At 40.5% G+C, this 18,615-nt stretch overlaps 2 protein-coding genes across 5 annotated transcripts in view; one reads left to right on the top strand and one right to left on the bottom strand.

Annotated features, from left to right (window-relative positions):
• Positions 1–2,269, bottom strand: part of LOC142064333 (serine/threonine-protein phosphatase 4 regulatory subunit 1-like) — a 28,132-nt gene extending 25,863 nt beyond the window's left edge. Inside the window, exons 1-2 of one of the 3 annotated variants that reach the window (XM_075109162.1) lie at positions 2,138–2,269; positions 1,973–2,017 (exon numbers count right to left, since the gene is read on the bottom strand). In XM_075109162.1, the coding sequence (XP_074965263.1) occupies positions 1,973–2,017; positions 2,138–2,144 (52 nt within the window). In that variant the 5' untranslated portion in view covers positions 2,145–2,269. Of the gene's footprint in view, positions 1–1,700; positions 1,720–1,972; positions 2,018–2,137 lie in introns of those variants that run through there. The other 2 variants (XM_075109159.1, XM_075109161.1) reach the window with 2 other exon arrangements.
• Positions 2,270–2,360: 91 nt separating this feature from the next.
• On the top strand, positions 2,361–18,424 carry RAB22A (RAB22A, member RAS oncogene family). 2 transcript variants are annotated; one of them, XM_075109167.1, is made up of 8 exons: positions 2,361–2,599; positions 4,485–4,564; positions 9,285–9,366; positions 13,409–13,480; positions 13,589–13,695; positions 15,524–15,633; positions 16,253–16,284; positions 16,994–18,424. In XM_075109167.1, the coding sequence occupies exons 1-8, from the start codon at positions 2,564–2,566 to the stop codon at positions 17,069–17,071; spliced, it is 597 nt and encodes a 198-aa protein (XP_074965268.1). In that variant the 5' UTR covers positions 2,361–2,563; the 3' UTR covers positions 17,072–18,424. The 2 variants fall into 2 exon arrangements, with proteins under 2 accessions (XP_074965268.1, XP_074965269.1); XM_075109168.1 differs by lacking the exon at positions 16,253–16,284.
• Positions 18,425–18,615: the final 191 nt, after the last annotated feature.

Below are 18,615 nucleotides of genomic sequence, written 5' to 3'. Positions count from 1 at the left end.
AAATTAGGGCAGAGAGGGAAAGATACTTTCAACTTTTAAATAAGATGCTACAGCAACAACTGTTCCAGCTTTTCTGCTAGAGGAACTCACTGGAAAACAGTCTTTAAATCAGCGCAAGCACATTGAAATGTATCAGCTAATTTCCTTCTCACTTAAATCCTGTTGAACACATACATGTTTTTGTCATCTAAGGTGATGACTTCTTACAAACTTCTTAAATTTACATACTGCAGCAAGTTACAGCCCTTAGCACCTCTTTTTAAGCAATTTCTTGCAGTGTTATCAAAATTCACATACTTGAAATATGTGTATTTCAAGTACTATCCTCCACACTACTACATTTTTTAGAATTCTAGCTTTTCAGATAACTCTGTTAAGGAAAGAGGATGCTTTTTAATTACAGTTTTAAATGCATTAAGGCTCACAGAGTTACCATCTCTTATCTGTGTAAGAGAAACATTAGAGATATTTTGCAACACACAAAAACACAAACATACAACAAAGAACTCTTACAAACACACTTAATCTTACCATATTTATACATCACTTACATCAAAGATCCCAAACTTTTCTGTCTAAAACTTAATCAAAATGCACACGACACATCGTTTTTTTCTGCTACCTACTACTGAAATGCGGAAACCTCAAGGACCAAGAGCAGCAACACTTAAGAGCACCAACTAACAAACTCCCACAGAACGACCTCCCACCTGCAGAGGTGATGTCCCTGCACATCTTTCCAATGGAATACTTTAGATCTCACTTGTAGTCTAACATTTCCCCCCCCCCAATTCCTGAAGACCACCTTCTTCCTGAATTAGCTTGCTCATGCTAGATTTGGAGGAGAAGGGGTGGGGCTGGAATCCATCTATTATACATTTCCAACTACTATTAAACAATAATGGTTTTGTGGTAAACTAATAGTGTCCCACAATAAACGAATTTAAGTATCAATTTTCATTTAATAGTCAAGTCAATCCAGCACCCAAAGTGCCAGTGAAACCACCCCACATATACAGCTGCTTTCTAAAGCAATACAAGTTCATATAATTATTGGTCAAAGATTTATCTCCTTAAGTAACAGCTCTTGCCAAGCTGCCTGATTTGTGTTACAGGATTAGAGCGGAGCACCTCTCTGGACTTCACCAGCTGAGGTGGAGCTGTTGCCTGGCCTAAAACCCACGATACGGTATTTAACCCCAAACCACCGGCTTGTGTTAGCCAACTCAAGCACAACGGCGGTGGTTCTTCTTCCACTGCTTCCGAGGCGCACAGGCAGCCACGGCAGCAGCGTCCTGCGCCGCGGGGATGCGGGAGCAGGGGAGCACAGGGCATCCTTCGCAGCCTCACCCGTAGAGCTGTGGCATCTAGGGAACCCCCCGGCCATTCTGGGCTGATTTCCACCGACAGCAACAGCAGGGCCGATCCCCCGACCCGCCGCCGGCCGGACCCGGTTTCCTCTCCTGGAGACTCATCGCGGGCCGCTGTTGGAGGTGCTGTTTGGGCTGAACCCACCAGCTCAGCAGCCATTTGAAGCGGTGGGGGGGGGGTGTCTCCGAGAAGGCCCGTCTCCAGCACCGTCCCGGTCCTCCTTCCTCGGCGGGACGGCGGCTGCCCCCCCTCAGAACCCCGTTTCGAAGGGCCGCCCGTCCTCGGAGGCTCAGCCCAACAGCCAGCACTTAAAAGCGTGTAAAACACACCAGGTGAGGCGAGGGCCCGCAGCTGAGGGAGGGAGCGAGCCCGCTTCCCCTGTCAGCGCCGCGCTCCTCCAAACACACAAATACGTCCTTAATTTGTAAGCCCTAACGTCCCGTAAACCTTCGGCTACCAGTACAAACAGCCTCAAAATCCTCCCTTCGTCCTAACCTGGATAAAAACACAGAGAGGGAAAGAGGGCTGCATAAGAACCCCAGTATAGGAGAGCGGGAGAGGGCCTAAATAGGGAACAGAAAAATAAAAAACAGTTACTCACAATCATCTAAGTCATCCTGCAAATCCACAAAATACAAAGGGATCCCTACAAATAAAAACAGAAGAGAAATACCGAGGGGTTGGTTTTGGAGGGCTCCGGCGAGGACGGTGGCAGCCCCGGGTGAGCCGCCCTAGCACCCCCCGTCCGCCCGCCGGCCCCACTTACCGGCCATCTTGGAATGGACATGGGCGAGGAGGAGGAGGGCGAGGAGGAGGGAGCGGGAGGGCAAAGGGAGGAGCCGCCGGTACTTCCTGCCCCCCGGGTCAGCCCCAGCGCAGCCGAAACGCCGCCGGTTTAATAAAGAGCCGCTGCCGGGGGAGTAGAATCGCCCCTCAGCACCCGCCGTCACCTCCTGAGAGAGAAGAAAATCCGCGGTCGCGGCGGGCGGGGGGGGCGGTCAGGTGACTCCGGCGGGCCGCCCAAGATGGCGCCGCGTCCGCGGAGCCTGAGGAGGAAGGTGTGCTGGTAACCACGGCGCGGGGAGGCGGGGGGCTGCCCCCGCGGGCCTCGGGCGTGCGTCTGCCTCGGGAAGGGCTATGATCGTTTTGGGCTGCGTCTCAGGCGCTCGTTAAAGGCGTAGCCAGCCCGGCCATGGCTCTGAGGGAGCTGAAAGTTTGCCTTCTGGGGGTAAGTGCTGTGTGGCCGGCTCTCCGCGGGGCCCCGGTGCGGGCCGGGGGCGGCGGGAGGGAGAAGCTTGCTGAGGGGCTGGCTCGAAGGGCTCTCCGCGATGGCGGGGAGCCTCTCCCCCATCCCGGGGGAGGCTGGGGGTCTCCTCCGCGAGCGGAGGGTGGGCCTCGCCTCCCTCGGAGCTGTCGGTGCGCCGTGGCTGCCCAGCCCCGTCCCCCTGAGGAGAGCGGGCGGGCGGAAGGGCCTTCCCTCCGTGGGGGGAGGCGGTGTCCAGAGGTGAATGTTCCCACTTTTTTCTCTTTTTCTTTTCTATCTTTTCCTTTAAAAAAGAAAAGAGAGGAAACACGAGTATCCAGTGTATGCCTCCCGCTTCCTTGCAAGCTGTTTTGGGCTTAGAGTTCACTAAATAAATAAAAGCACCTGAAGTCAAGCTCGAGGGGGAGGGGCCTGAACTTTTTTTTTACACAACCTATGTAGGCTTTGAAAGTGTCCTAAGTGTTGCAGGTGGTGGAAGAAAGAGGCATCAAGTAAACCGAGGTAGAAGTTTTTAAAAAAGAACAAAATCAAGGCTATGAAGCTGTGTGTTGGCTTGGTTTGGTGTGAGGGTTTTACTGGAGAGCCTCATGTTGCATAGGTGGAGTTGTCTCCCCCTGTATCTAAATCCTGTCTTGTAGAGAGTATGGAAGAATTGTTTTCTGCTTCTAAATGGCCACGTTGCCCTTCAGAGGGAAAATTACGTGTTTCTGTGCCCTTCATGTTCTGAAGGTATTTGGGATAACTACTGGCTCTTGTTTGCATTCTCCGGACCTGAGAAACCTTTCCTCGTGTAAGAAAAGGAGAATAAGCACCTGGGAAAACTGGTCCTTGAACTCACAGAGTCAGGAACTGCATCTATGTTTCTCTTTCTAAAATTTGCTCTGTTTATTGAGGCAGCAGACATTATTGAAAACCGAACTGAGATAATATGCGTTTTCTTGAGAGGAAAACAGCTTGCAAAGATAAACACAAGGATACATAGTGTACCCAAATTTACTAGGTATTTGGAAGATTGAAGAAAATGCATTAATGGCATAAAACTTCACTTTCAATGATGTATTTGCTCAGTTCTTTTTTTTTCTCCTTAAAATTTTAATGCCCCTGGAGGTATAAAACAAATAGTTTGTTTTCACTTGTCTTAATTAAATGACCATTTAAAATGTCCAGCTTCTATTGAAAGCAGTTTTACTGCTAGTAGTTTGTTATTTCACTCCTAAATATGCCTTCTATATATCTTTTCTTTGACTGTGAAGTCAGTGGTGCAAATATATACGTGGCCCAGAATTTTCATGTTACGTTTCCTCTTTTACCATTTATAGCTCTGTAGAGTTGCATTAGAAACATGTTTCAGGTGTGTCACAGAAGAAATTTCAAGTCTTTCATTAAGCAGGGTGGGACGGCATTAGTCAGAGGTTGAAATGTGTGTGTCACACTTGTATAATTTAATGTGCTCCATTGGCTTGCAGAGATGGAGTGCCGTACTCAATTGCTGTATATTTTACTAAAAGTGGTAGACAGTCTTTCCCTGCTCCTGTTCAAATGCAATTTGTGCACACCTTTGGGAGGGGTGGGGAGTTTGAATAAATGACAATAAGAATGAATACAGTTTTTTATATCCTTCATAAAAACATCCTAACAATTTTGTTTAGAAAACTAACTTATCGGAGACCTTTCATTTTTCTACTAAACGACTATAATGCCAGAAGTATTTCAGAATCTAACTTCTGAGATTCTCTGCAGGAACTTGTTATTCATGCACAGTGTATTGCAAGATTTGAAGACAAAAAGAATCATCAGTTTATAGTAACTAATGTCTCTTTCAACTGTTTCTGTTCCTTTTTCTTTTTAGGACACTGGTGTTGGCAAATCAAGTATCGTGTGGAGATTTGTAGAAGATAGCTTTGATCCCAACATCAACCCAACAATAGGGTAAGAAACTAAATAAAGTAACCAAATGGTATGAATATATGTTTGTGCTTTCTGAATAGATGACTTGAGGATTCTCCATGTGTGGCAGCTAAATGTGGCAATAAACATGACTGCAGCCTTAATTAGCTCATGAGCTACCTTAGGAAATGAAGGAGTGTATTTGGCATTCCTGCAGCTTGCATTTTCATATGTCAGATCTGGACCCATTTTGTATTGTTAATCTAAGCTAAGAAAATCCTGCTAGGAGTCTCCAGTTATGAATAAATTACGCCATAGATACTTCTGTTGAAGGAACAACAAGCTTTTCTCATGCACTACTCTGAAATTTCAGAGTCTAATTATTATGCAACTACATGATTATTTTGAAGGTATTTTTTAGAGTCAAGTACAATAACAAGTCTCCTAGGTTTTTGAAAGTAGTTAATACTAATTCAGGTTGTAGTTCTCTTCATTAATTAGTTCTAATGTTGTGGATCTATATGCAATACACATGCTCGTAAGTAACTGATGAAATTGTTTATGCAATTGGACCCACCTCAGAGCAGCAATGTTACTGAGCTCAAATCTTCAAATGGATAGAAGGAAGGATGAGCATCAGGAATACTTGGAGTGGTTGGATATTTTTTCTTTTGCTGTCTTTTTTATTATGGGCTGCTTTGCTTGGAAGTGATTCTTGACTGACAGGAGGACATGGCTTCACTTGATGCTGAGAAGTGTGGGGGGGGGTGGCAGTACAACTTCCTGTCTCAGGTGTCACCCAGGCTCTACTACAGCTTTGACCAGAAAAGGTCCTGCTGATAAAGATCAGCTGTGTCTCATCCTGTCCTTCAAAAAAAAATGTGGTTTCCATGATATCTCTCTCTTCCCCCCTACACCCCACCTCTTTCTTTTTTCTTTTTTTTTTAGTGTGAATACTGGTATTAAAATGCAAGATATTCTGTAGGAAGTACGCTTTTGTTTAAATTTTCCTGTTAACAAAGGTAGCTTTTGGGATAGTTTACTAAGTAGTTTTCTTCAAGATCTTCAAGGGTTGAGCACTTCTAGTTACTGCCAAATTAGCAGCAGTAGAGGCTCGTTTTTGGAGAACCATGAAACTGATGTGTGGGTAGTAGTCGTATTGCTGTTCGCCTAAGTAGGGGACCAGGCCATCTTAAATATTTAAGCTCAGGTTGTATAGAAAGTTCAGACCTACTGCCCATAGTGATATCGGCTGCAAGCAAAACTGCTTCAGGTGGACACTATTGAAAGATCCAGTTGTTTTTCTTATTACCCGAGGTGTTTGAGAAGTTGATTATCCATCTTCATTCCTAGTTGTCCAGATACTTTTGAAAACAGAGTCTGTTAAACAGTTGGTTAATATGGGTAGTATCTACAGTGGCCCAGAGCTAGCCATTGTATTCATGTATGCAGTTCCTGGGGGAGGGGAGAGGAAAAAAAAGTCTGCTTAGTGACCAGTTATGGTAACATAGTCTTAGGATTTGCAAACGTGAATGGTGCCTATTTATTTGGTGGGGATGCTCTGTTCTATAGCTGGACGTGTGTCACCACATATCTAAACTACATGGGTTAAATGTTTGAGTAACCCAGTATGGAATTTGCATTATGTCTCCAATCACATGTGAACTGCAGCCTCCTCAAGTCCATTTTCAGAATCTAAATTCTAAAATGCTGTGCTCGATGGCTTTAGGCTCTGCATGTCTGCAAGACTGTCTAAAGCTGCAGAGCAAAGATTTGCATCTGTGATGCTTCTATCCTGGCAAAGCAGGATTTCCTATGATCTAGAGAAACTCTGGAGAGGGTTTTGTAATGGTTTTTTCCTTGTTTTTTTCCCTTCCTGGGGAAGGGCTAAGACTGGAATGAACTTATTCAAATCTTGTCTTCTCTCCAAAGTCACTTTCTTCTAATCTGGTAGTTTTCTCACTGTGTGGTGTGTGGGTTCATCTCTTCTGTCTTTTTTTTTTTTTTCTCCTCCCTCCAATGTAGTACCAGTCTGTTTGAAGGAAGGAACCTAAAGAGATCACACACACACGTCTTCCCAGGGGGATGTCTGTAGCAGATACTGTGTAGTAACTTAAGGTGCTGTTAGAAGATGCTAACTGTTGTAGTAATGGGACTAATGTGTAGAACAGATTTTTGTCTTTGTGGGTTGAATGACAGTACTGGAATCAGTGTACTTTCTTGAAGTGGCAGACTAAAAACCTGTATCTTTTAGCAGTCTTAAAATCATTTGTTGGTCTGATGACTTGATATCTTGGAAGTTTGCTATAGTGGTGTAAACGAATCAAAACTTGCCCAAATGCAGGGATTGTGTGAAGCTCCAGTAAGAGTGTGTCCCAAAATTTTAAGCAAATAAAAAAAAAGGTCTAGAAGTTTCAGAATTTATTTCCTGATTAAGACGAGGAGGTGGAAAGAGCAAGGTAAGGATTAGGGAGGAGTTTTGAGCATCTTACGAAACTAAAGTGTTTCTATGTTTGTTCCTGGGTTTTTGAGTTCATGACATACAATCTTGTTTCCTGTCCTGTTTCCATTCCTCTTAGAATTATCTGAGCAATCATACTTCGTTGTCATGAATGTTCATCATTCAGTTTCAAATATAGGCAGCTGTAGAAACCCTGGCTGAATTCTGTGACTGTTGTCCTCTCAGGATGCTGAGGACACGTTCTGCTTTGTCTGACCAGCATATATCTCTAGATACTGCAGAATATCTAGTTTTTCATTATAGCATCAAAAAGAAATTATGAATTAGTATAAAAGTACTTTCAGGTGTGTCTTGTTCATGTAGTTACAGTGCTTGCTTGGCTGGGAGAAGCAGATAGGAAAACTAATAAGAAAACAGGCATTACCCCAACTAAAAGTCCTTGAGGATAGCTGTGGTTTGGAGGCTTTTTTTGGCCCAAAAGCGGTTTGTCTTTGAGCTATTTGTTCTCTCTTTTTTTTTAATTGATGTTTGTCACAGTGAAAGCTTTCAGTTGTCACAGAATTTCAAGTAGCATTTAACCTTTATTGTCAGCTAACATTCAGTATGTTTAGTTGTGAATTAGAGCGGCACAGCTGTTCAGTTCAACTTGACTGTACAGGAATGTTTTGGTTTATAGAACCAAGTAAGATAAATTTTCAGTGAGAATCTGTGATTTAGGAAATTGTTTCCATAATGGCCAGAGAATTCAGAATTGTTGCTTAATTTGCAGCAGTCTTAAGGAAGTGGAAGTCTTCGCCGTGCTTTACAATAGATACCACGTTCTTTTCCGTTACTGGTTGCTAGAATACACCATCTAGTTAACTGTGTTGAAATGCATTGCTGTTAGGCTCTTAGGGATGCTGCAACTTTATATCTGGCTTAGAAGAATAACCAACTTTTGGAAGTTGATGTACTATTCGGCAAACCATCTAAGCTTAAGGAGTGGGGAGAAGGCTACCCCTTAACAGTGGAAAGCATTTATTTTAAATGAAGATAGCTGTTTTGTCCTCCTATAACACTGAAACATGTCCAAAGACTCCACGTATTAACTACAAAAGTGTCATGGACATCATTAAAATCTATGCCGTGGTGGTACTTAAGGTCCAAGATAAATTGAAGTTCAGAGTTTTGGACTCTGGTATTTAATGTTGTTGATCATGCTGACAGACTCTTGTTCTCTGACTTTGAATCTACAGTGAGTTTATTAGTGTACTGCAAGAAGCTCCAGTACAGACCACTTCCAGGGTCCTATCCTGCCTCCTGTCCAAGACTGAAAGTAGAACAAGTTGGGAAGTTTGCAGTATTTTCAAGTGACAGGAATTAAGCATACAAAAAGTGTTCAAGATCAGAATGTAGGATCTTATATGCTTGAAATAATTATGGCGTCTCTAGTTCCTATTTTACAAGCATTTGAATTCAGTGAGTGTGTGTCTTTTCTAGAAAAAAATGTGCCTACAGGTAATATATATAGAGAGAGCAAAGAATTCCCTCTTGTAAAAGATTAGGTCTCTGAATTCCTGTTCTCATGGGAAATACACTGATTCATGTAAAGCAGATCAAGTAAAACACAGAAGTACTTTACAATATTTTGCAATAGTTTACAGTAAACATCTAGAAGTTGAGGGGTGACAGCTGGAGCATAGGAAGAAATTTTTTTTTCTTCTGGAAAAGCAAGAGCCTCTGCAGACTGAAGTATATAAAGACAGACAGGATTTGGGAGCTGTAGAGTGTGCAGACAAGCAGCAAGTTATACATTGATTTCTCTGTCCTCTTAACACCTGCCAGCAGTGATACGAATCTCCCATATTTTACTCCCAAGTAGGGACTTACCAGCATTTATCTGGATGTTAGTACTGAGATAGAAAAAGCTGATGCAAAAGGGAAGGATTTGATCTCTTTCCTTCCGGAAGTTTCTGGTATACACTTAAGCAATTTCCTGTGATGATTCTTCCACTTAGGAAGAGTGTTGCTAAAAAGGCTAATCTTTCTGATTTTTTTGGTCATACATCCTTTATTTTTAACAAAAGCTTGTGAACAATAAAAACTTGTGCATTTGTGTTCCTTTTGTTTTGTTAGTTGAATTTCATCCTCTGAGGCCCTTTGCCTCATTAATTTCAGCCTTTATGTATGAAAATCTTGATCAGTTTTGGGAAGTGAGGAAAAACACTTTATTGGAATGTAAACCTTTAAAAAAGTTCATGGTAGTAATGTTCTAAGAATGTATTTATATTCTGAAAAGCATAAGCTGTAATTTTTTTCCAGAGCCTCATTTATGACCAAGACTGTACAGTATCAAAATGAGCTGCACAAATTCCTTATTTGGGATACAGCTGGACAGGAGCGGGTAAGTAGAAGCAATATCTGTGTGGTGATAGTTCCAGCTAGGGTTTGGGTTGCTTTTCAACCCCATCCCTGAAAGTCACACCATGATCTGGTTTTAAGAGTATCTGTTAGAATGTGTGTTTCTGTGCAGGTTTCTCTCAAGATGTGGGTGCTGTAAATATGTTTTCATTTTTCATTGTTGTAATGGTTTAAGTACAAAGTTAAGGATGATTATTTAAGAAGAGGAGCTTCTAAAACTAAAGGCTGGGTTTAGATTCACTGAAAGGGAGGGCCATTTTGGAAAGAAACAAGGTGGGGTAAGCCAGTAGCTGTCTCTAGTACCATTTCTGCAGTTGAGTTTTAAACGTTCAAGTGCAGTATTTGCAGACAGTGCAACTGGTAACATGAGAATCCAAGTGAAATGAATGATCGTGTTTCGTAGTACAAGGAAGGCCCTGATTCTGGAAAAATATACAACTGCTAACACATTCCGTTAACTTCAGTGTTAAGGTTACTAATGTGCGTAGGATGTGGTTTAGGCATTCAAAAGCAGTGTTTCAAGCAGTGTTATGGGTGATAACTGATCTTTTATTTTGTAAAGTTTTACTTCTCAAAACTGATAGTGTAGAAGCGATGTCGTCTGTTTTGGAATTTAAATTTTAATTCGGTAGTTTGAGGTTTTGACCTCTGCAGCATGCTTACTTCTGAGAGGAGGCAACAAAAGCTTTCAAGAAAATGACTAGTCAAATGAAATTACAATTAATTTGCATGGTTTTTACTTAGAATTTAAAAGGAAAACTTTCCTAGGTAACTCACTTGTTTATGGATTACTAATAACTGATAGAAATTATAGTAGTTATATTTACAGTGCTTATTCTTGCAGCTTCTTGCCTGTTAACTACTGGCAAGTGGAAGTTACTTATGAGGAGTTTATTTAGGATGTGAGATAACTAACAAAGACACCAGAGCTGTCTCCAGTAAGAGTCAGTTTGATCAGGTTGGGTTATTACTTTAGGATAATAACTGGCAAATGCAGCTGTACTATTTTTCAAGATTGACTCAAGAAACAGAGAGCCCATGCAAAAAAAAAAAAAATCCCACCAACAAAACCAAACCAAACAAAAAACCCCAACCTTGTAAAGGCTCAGTCATCCCTGTGTCTAGTCACTTGAGCTTTTGGAGCCCTGTTGGAACTGACTTGCTAGCTCTTTAGTTTGATAACAGCCTTGATGCTAGAAGGTAACTCAAGTATATTTGTATTGCATTGCAGTGCTCTGGATTTTGAATGACAACTTAGTTCCTTCCAGCAGCACCATGTAAAGCAAACTTATGTCATAAGGGATATGTCCAATAGTATCCATGTTATCAAAAATATCCGAGTCCTTCCGTTACTAGCAGTCAGTCAGCATTTGCTGTAATTTTTCTTAAGTGAACATCCTAGCCCATTCTGAAATGTTAATGCTGGAATGTGAGTCTTCTGAAAGGTAGAGCATGAATTTTGAGAGTCTGTTACTCTTAAATAGAAAACTTCATAAACATGCCTTCCACAGCTTGGTGGGAAACACCCATTACATATTAGCATTTCATCCTGTTCACTTTAACTGTGCTTGCAAGCAATGGGAGAACGCCCTAGTTTGGATTCAGCACGCTATGATCTGAGGACACAGCTCTGTACATGACCAGCATGTTCTTTGTCTTTCTGTTTTTAGACTTTGAGTGATACCTCTTTAATTTTCTTCCATACAAGTTGCATGATATCTTTACTGAAATCAAAAAAGGAAAGATGTCTTACCTGGGCTCTGAGCCAAGAGCTGTGGTATATGTGACGCTTATGTTCTACACCTGAGAGCAGTCACTCTGAGGCCCCAGTATATCCAAGGAAACAAATGAAATGGGAGCAAAGATATTTACTTTGAAATGATGCCAGTATCTTCATAGCTGTTTCTTTCTCCAAAACAGAATGGTGCTATCACTTCACTGCGAGTCACGAATGGTCTGTATACCTGCCTTGCCCTGAAATCTGTAGCGCAGTTTTCTGGTCATGAAACACATCTGACAATGAATTGTTGAAGGAATCCCATCCGTGCTGATTTGGAATACCAAAAATGTCCTCAGCATTCTTGGTGCTAAAATATCTCTGCTGAGCTATGATGTGTAATTCGCAGAATTCATAGTCCTGGCTTCTTGAGGAGAATTTGCTGTTTTCCACTTCCAAAGCCCAGCAGCGAATAGTTCTACACTACACTGGGCAACCCCTTGCTCTAAGTGGCTTCAGGGAGCGGCTGGCTAGGTTCACTCCGAAGGTGGAAACATGCACTAATTCACATAGCTCATTTCCCTACACATACACCTTATTTCTTCTCTCATTTCTTCTCCACTAAGTAAAGTTGATAGGGGGTTACTTAGAGCAATTAGGATTTTTGCCTTTTTACCTAACAATTGTGACAGTTTCTCTGGATAATTACATTATGTATTCTTAATAATTCTGTCAAAACACAAATTGGAGGCTAGAGGGCAAGCTGAAGTCTTTGGAAAAATAGCAAAAGGAAAAAAATCAGTGTTTCTGGTAACATCTGTTCTGTTAATACATTTTATCTGCTGATCGCTCTTAGGTGGAAAAAAGTAGCTAAGTGTTAGCAGGCAGGAAATGAGAGTAATACAAAATCAGCAAGTGAAAGTTGGTTTATTCCCAATGTAAATAGTCAAATAATCAAAAAACCAGGTTGCAACCAGTCCAAATGGTGGTTTACCAAGTATGTTTCCCTTTACACTTTAGTACTTAGGCAGAAGAGAGGGATTATGTCCCAATATGAACTGAATGCCTGCCCATGTTTCCCTTTCCCACTATTAAATATTTTTACATTCTGAACTTTGTGTTCAAAATCCTGTTTTCAAAACATAATTTGAGAGCCAAATGTAAATAATCTGGAATTCTGCTTTATAGCAAGATTTTTATGATTTATAATATTGCTCTCAGTTGAACTGTACTAAGCAAAAGGAAATTGGTATTTTATTAGAACCAAATAAGCCTTTATGAAAAACTGTATTCTATTCATGATTTTTACCCTGAGTAATAAGATGCACAAAAGCTCTAAATAGCATATGCTTACAGCAAAGCAGTATGTGCAGTATACTCTGTGCTTGGAGAGTTTTGGTTGGTAGATGAGTTGTCTGGTTCTTCTGAAATTAAGAGTGTCACACTGTTTTTAAGGATGCTCAATTAATACATTTGATGCAACTTAATCATGTGCTTTATCACTTTTTTCAGTCCTGGATTCGTAACACTGTGCCAATGCGAAGGTACAGGTGTGGTTTATACCCTGCAAATGCACTGCCCACCAAATATGCCTGCTGTAGATCTAATTCTGAAAATTACAATAAAATTACTGTAGCCTTTTACTATCTAGCATGTTCCTTGAAGCTCTATTTGCAACAGGTCACAGTTGTGGGCTTCTGCAGTTTTTTAGTTTGAAACATGCTTCTGACTTTTAAGTTTTGAGGAAAAACTTCCATGAAACCCCTAAAGCTATAAGTTAGATTTTGAAGAAACCATTTCTAGTCTGAGTGCCATGGCTGATCCATTGGGCTAGAGGTTGACACCAACTTCTAAATGTTTCAGATCAGCAATAATATAAGCTAGTTTCCTTGAAATTACTCTTTGTCCAAAAGCGTATCTTGAGGAAGGAACAAGTTCAATTTTGATTGTTTTCCTCTTGCTCAGTGTTTAAAGTTCAGCATATATCCTGCAGTTTGTGTCTGTACATAATCTACAGTCTTTTAAATGAGAGATTCTAATCTTGTCAAAATTAGGTCAAGTTTGGCTTCCTGCTTTTTGCAGTAGGTGTGCTGCTGATCCCTAAGCTATTTATTGGTTGGCCGCTGTAAAACAGTGCTTTCAGAGAAATTTACGTATTCTACTGCACAGCTTCTCTGTAACTGTAAGGAAAAGTTTTCCACTAATGCAAACTTTAAAGCTGGTTTTCACTTTCGTCAATAATAATAATAAGGAAATCATCGAGGTCAGTGGAACATCAGATTCATAATCTATGGTGTCTTTCTTTCAGTTTCGTGCTTTAGCCCCAATGTATTACAGAGGGTCAGCAGCAGCCATTATAGTATATGACATCACAAAAGAGGTAAGAAATCTTATTTTGGCCGTGCATTATGATTTCTGGGGCGTTTTGTGTCATGGTTGGTTCTGACTCTTAATTCGTTCTGTTTGTTTTTTCTTCCCCCTCCATCAGGAAACTTTCTCAACATTAAAGAACTGGGTTAAAGAGCTTCGACAGCATGGACCTCCAAACATTGTTGTGGCTATTGCAGGAAATAAGTGTGATCTTAATGATGTAAGGTAAATAATGGTTGACTGTTTGGAGGTTTTCAGTTAAGCTCCTGGTGTTAAATATTTTAAGCCTTCAGAGCAGGTGAAAGGTATAGAGCATTATAAGCTGCTGTGCGCTAACATTGTAGTTTCACAGGGGTCTGAGCTGTTTCTGCTGTCAGATGATTTGATTAGTCTGCTCTTGGGCAGCCTTGCCCACTTCCTCCCAGTATGAGACGACTGTGTGTGTGTGACTGGGCAGTAAATCAGCTTGTAAAATGGATCCAGATTAAAACTAACCATTTAAAGAAAAACTGATCCAAGTGTATTTATCTTGCTTGCACCATGAACACTTGCTGGCATGACAGGTGGGGTAGCAGGGTTGCAGGGTTAGGAATGAGCTGTTTACAGGGGGTCAGATTTACCTTCTCTGGTGGCAGTGCCAAGTTACACAAGCCTAAACTGCCGGTGAAACTACAGTGTAATACAAGATGTTTACCTCACTTTATAAGTAGTACCCCTGTCCATCTGTAGCACCTCATTTTGTTAGGAAAAACATCAAGCCTGTTGGAAAGTATTGTGTAGGCTTTTCTGACTTGCTTGTTCAGGTGCCTTCCTTCCCTGCTTAAATATTGGGGTGAATTGGCTGTGGCTGAAATAGTTGCAGGGAGCAGGAAAAGTTATTGAGAAACTATGAACAGCCAAACTTTCAAGAAGGCATGTACTAAAAAGAAAAGAAGCCCTTTTTATTGATGTCCTGGTTAAATAAGCCAAAATTCAGAAAGAAGGTGTGTGCAAACTTTCTGTTAGATTTCACACAGCTGGTGTCTCAAAGGAGGCAGATGCTTACATGCTTAAAAAGCTACTGCGAAGTTGGTTCTTAGTATAGTTTTACAAATTGTTAATTCATAGCAGTTATCTAGTGAGCTTTAATAACTGTTGTTAGAAGTAGCATGTGTCTTGAAGGAAATATGGCATCAAATTACTTAGAAGACAAATATAAGGCATGCAGTATTAAGTCCGACATGCTTGTTTCTTGGTGCTTAGGTGGCATCATAAATTATGTAAACATTGCTATTCAAGCTAATGAGCGAGATTCCTTGTACTTTAGTCAGAGGCAATATTTGGGTCACTGATCCAGAGTCTGTGCTTTTAATATCTTCAGTCCCTTGCTACTGAAAGTATCCTATGTTTTCTAGAAATTGTGTGTAAAATGATACAGCATACAGTCCAGTCCTCTCTCCACCTATGGGGGTTCGGTTTTTCCACCTTGTTTAAGGAAACATACTTCATTATCAACTTGCCCACTTAAGGGTGCAGAATAACCTGTTCACTTGTCTCTGTGTGCTCAGTCTAAATATGTTTCTGTTTATAGCTATGTCTTCATGCCTCCTGTAAGGTAAATGCTATCCTAATGATCTGTGCAGTATTGTGAGATACTTGGTTTTGTAAACAGCTGTAGGAAATCCACTGGATTAGCGGAACTAATGCTTTAGGATCTTTTCAGTTCATCTAAAACTGTTCTGTGTGTGAAGAATAAAGCACCCCCTAATGATTGATTGCAGACCTACACTTAGAACACTCAAGACACAAACTCCACTGTAATGTTGCCAGATGGATTAAGGCCTTGTTTAGTTTATGATTGTGCTTCAGTGATGCTCATTCCTCAAGGCAGGGAGACAGCACAGAGTAAAGAATGAGCATCAACCTCAGGCTGAGGGCGGACTGTGATGCCAAACAGGTAATACACGAAGTACTCATTTAATGAGACAATTAAAAGCTTAATCTATCCCTTAAGATTTTGAATAATGTGGAGGTTTTTTGCATTCACAGTTTTTTCTTTGCTTTGTTTTTCCAGAGAAGTCATGGAAAAAGATGCTAAAGACTATGCAGATTCCATTCATGCAATATTTGTAGAGACAAGTGCGAAAAATGCAATAAACATTAATGAACTCTTTATAGAAATTAGTAAGTATTTAAACAGTTAATGTGCTTTCTCCTGAAAGAAGTTCAAGTAGAAATTTGATTACTGTTTTTTTGTGCTATTTAGGTGAGAGTATACTGGCTTAAATTTGTTACAATCAGACATGAATACAAACTGCAAAATGAGCTGTATAAATTTTTAGTCATCTAATGACCTCCAGATATTCCTTCTAGAGGTTTTTAAGCCTACTGTGATGCTGCTGGATAAATAGCAAGCAGGGCACTTACATCAGAAATCAGTGTCATCTTACTGTATCTGTTGCTGAATGTTTCAATTAGTGCTTCCAAGGTTATGGAAGGGAAAGCAAATGGCATGAGGAAGATCCAAACTTTATAGAGCTGAGAAAAGGAATTAAGTTCTCGCTCTTGGTGTTTGTACTTAGTCTAAATCAGTGCACTTTCAAAAATACAAAAATTCATAAATGCCAGATTACTGCCCAGGAAATAGCATCTATTGTGTGTAGATTTTCTACAATATTTTTGTGATACCTTGGGATTTTTTAATTAAATTGCAAATCTTTTCTGTCTCGTTCATGGTGGGGATGACAATGGCAAATTTTTTGTGTGTGAATGAAAAGTGAATTCCATGCAATATTATTTGCAGGATATGTTTCAGGCAGCAGCACCAATGTGCAGGTATGTCAACCTGTTTGTGAAAAGATGACAAACAGCAATCCGTTTGTGTGTGTGCGCACTGCAGTTTAGCTTTGAATAACTACAGAACCACTAGACCTGGGGGGAAAAAAATAGGGTCCTTATAAGTAGTTGAATAAATTGAAGCTGATGTAAAAAGTATGTGCTGTAGATTAGCTTCCTGATTTACTGACTTAATAGTTGCTCTCTAAAATTGATCTTGCATAAACTATGGAAAAAAGAATCATAAATCCTCCTCAGAAAAGAATGCTCAACCAGGAATGGCCAATTTTAGAGACTGATTAGATGACTACAGCAGCTATCTTTACAAGCGCTTCTGGGCTAAGCCTGGAGCAGGTGATCTACTGTGGAAATACAGGTCAAGATGGTAGTTCTCAGTGAAGATATTCCAGATGGTATTGGATCCTGCAGAGTATATTCTCTGGGTGCTTTTATAGCTTAGCCCTCCAAGTCTAGATTAGCCCAAAGTGTAAACACTGCAAAATTAGCTTGAAACCACTTCTACTCTTCTTTTGTGGAACCATACCTCTTACAGATGTACCATAGACTGTTAACTGCTGTCCAATTGCAGGAATGTTGTCATTAATGACATAGGTCTAACTGAAGACACGTTTTTGTATACAAAACATACACTGCTTAGATTTAGTTTCAAGTATGTTTGCTATAAATTTTTTTTTCTGCCTCCTTGTAGGTCGCAGAATTCCATCAACTGACACCAACCCCCCGTCTAGTGGTAAGGGCTTCAAACTTAGAAGACAGCCATCGGTGACAAAGCGCAGCTGCTGTTGACTGATCCCTTAGAAAATCAGACTTGTTTATACAGTAGGTGGTCTTGGAAGTTAATAGTTCACATTGGGTTTATATTATCAGTCTTAGATCTTTATCTGCTGGTGCTCATGCACCCAAGGTCCCTCAAAATATGGACCCGTTCATCTGACATCTGTATACTCGTGGAAAAGACTGCAATCGTAATGTCAGCCTGTTTACTTACAAAAAGTGTAGTATCTCTTGCATTCAAAGGGAATCCATCATTGCTTTTTTTTGTCTTGCTTGAAAGGAGGGTGACTATATGGATGGTAGAACTGAAATGTTACATAGTTTTGTAATCAAGATTTTAGGGTTGGTTTTGTTTTGGTCTTTTGTAAAAAGGGAAATGAGCACTTTTGTGGGACTTAAGGGTGGGAGGAGTCTGGAAGTTAGATGTCATTTCCTTTTCTTCAGTGAGCCTTATTTTAAATTTAATTGTAGCTAATCCAAAGTATGATGGGACAGTTGATGTGAGGTGGCTACAGAATATGCAACTGAAGACAAATAATAGGCAAATCAGTCCATCCAGTCCCGAAATCCCATTTGCACTTTTTATTTAAAGATGATATGCGCCGGGGGTGGGGACACAAGCAACAGATCTTAAACCACAGACAATCTTTTTTTCATGCTGACTCTAATCACTTTAAGGCAAACTGATACGCTTATAGGCATCTTTTTGTTCCTACAAGTTTTTTAGTATTAAGATGTTGGTTGAAGACAACGTAGTTGTAGTTCTGACTAAATTAAGTGGTTACTGACTAAAAACAGATGCTGTAAACGGATGCTGCCAGTGGTTCTGATAAGACCTAAAAGGTTTGAGGGGAAAGCTTTTAATTCTTGGCATGTGTAAAGTGTTCATATTATATTTATGAGACCAGTGTTTGTTTAAAGTATTATAACTTATGTAAAAAATAATGCAATCTTATACTCTCCTTCCATTCCACACCTATGGATAAACTCCTGGGGAATCTCCATCAGGTTGGGGTTTTTTTTTTCCTGCTTTTTAGGTATTGTCACTGTGAGTTCATCCAGAGGCAGGCTGAAATTCTTTCAATCACATTTGAAGGGGTCAATAGAGAATGCTGTTGGTGCAGGATGAGGTCTGTCTGAAAAAGTTTTCATCTGTAGTGCACTCAGTCTTTCCTGTTTTGGTCACAAAAATATGAATAGGAAGTAACCTTAAGACGTGGTAATGTAGATCGTTACCTCTTGATTCCTGGGCCTTTTCATCTGTGAGGGTTTTTAGCAAATCAGTGTGTAGCTTACTCTGTGTTTGGTTTTAGTACACTTTCAATTAAACTGTAGGTTGACCATATCCATTTGTGCTATTTTATTTATTTTACTTTGTTTCCCACCAGCACTAGCGAGAAACTTCGTATTTTTGAAGAAGAGCTTAATAGACTTGAGTATATTCTAAAATATGCTGTTTAGCTTTAGTATCAACATGAGGTCACGTTGATGATGCTTATTCTTTGTAATCTGGTTTTCTATCATCTCAAGTATTTT

Source organism: Phalacrocorax aristotelis, chromosome 13 (assembly GCF_949628215.1).
Source record: "Phalacrocorax aristotelis chromosome 13, bGulAri2.1, whole genome shotgun sequence".
Lineage (NCBI taxonomy): Eukaryota > Metazoa > Chordata > Aves > Suliformes > Phalacrocoracidae > Phalacrocorax > Phalacrocorax aristotelis.
The sequence above is the reverse complement of the archived record's forward strand: the minus strand, read 5'-3'. Positions and strand labels throughout refer to the sequence as shown.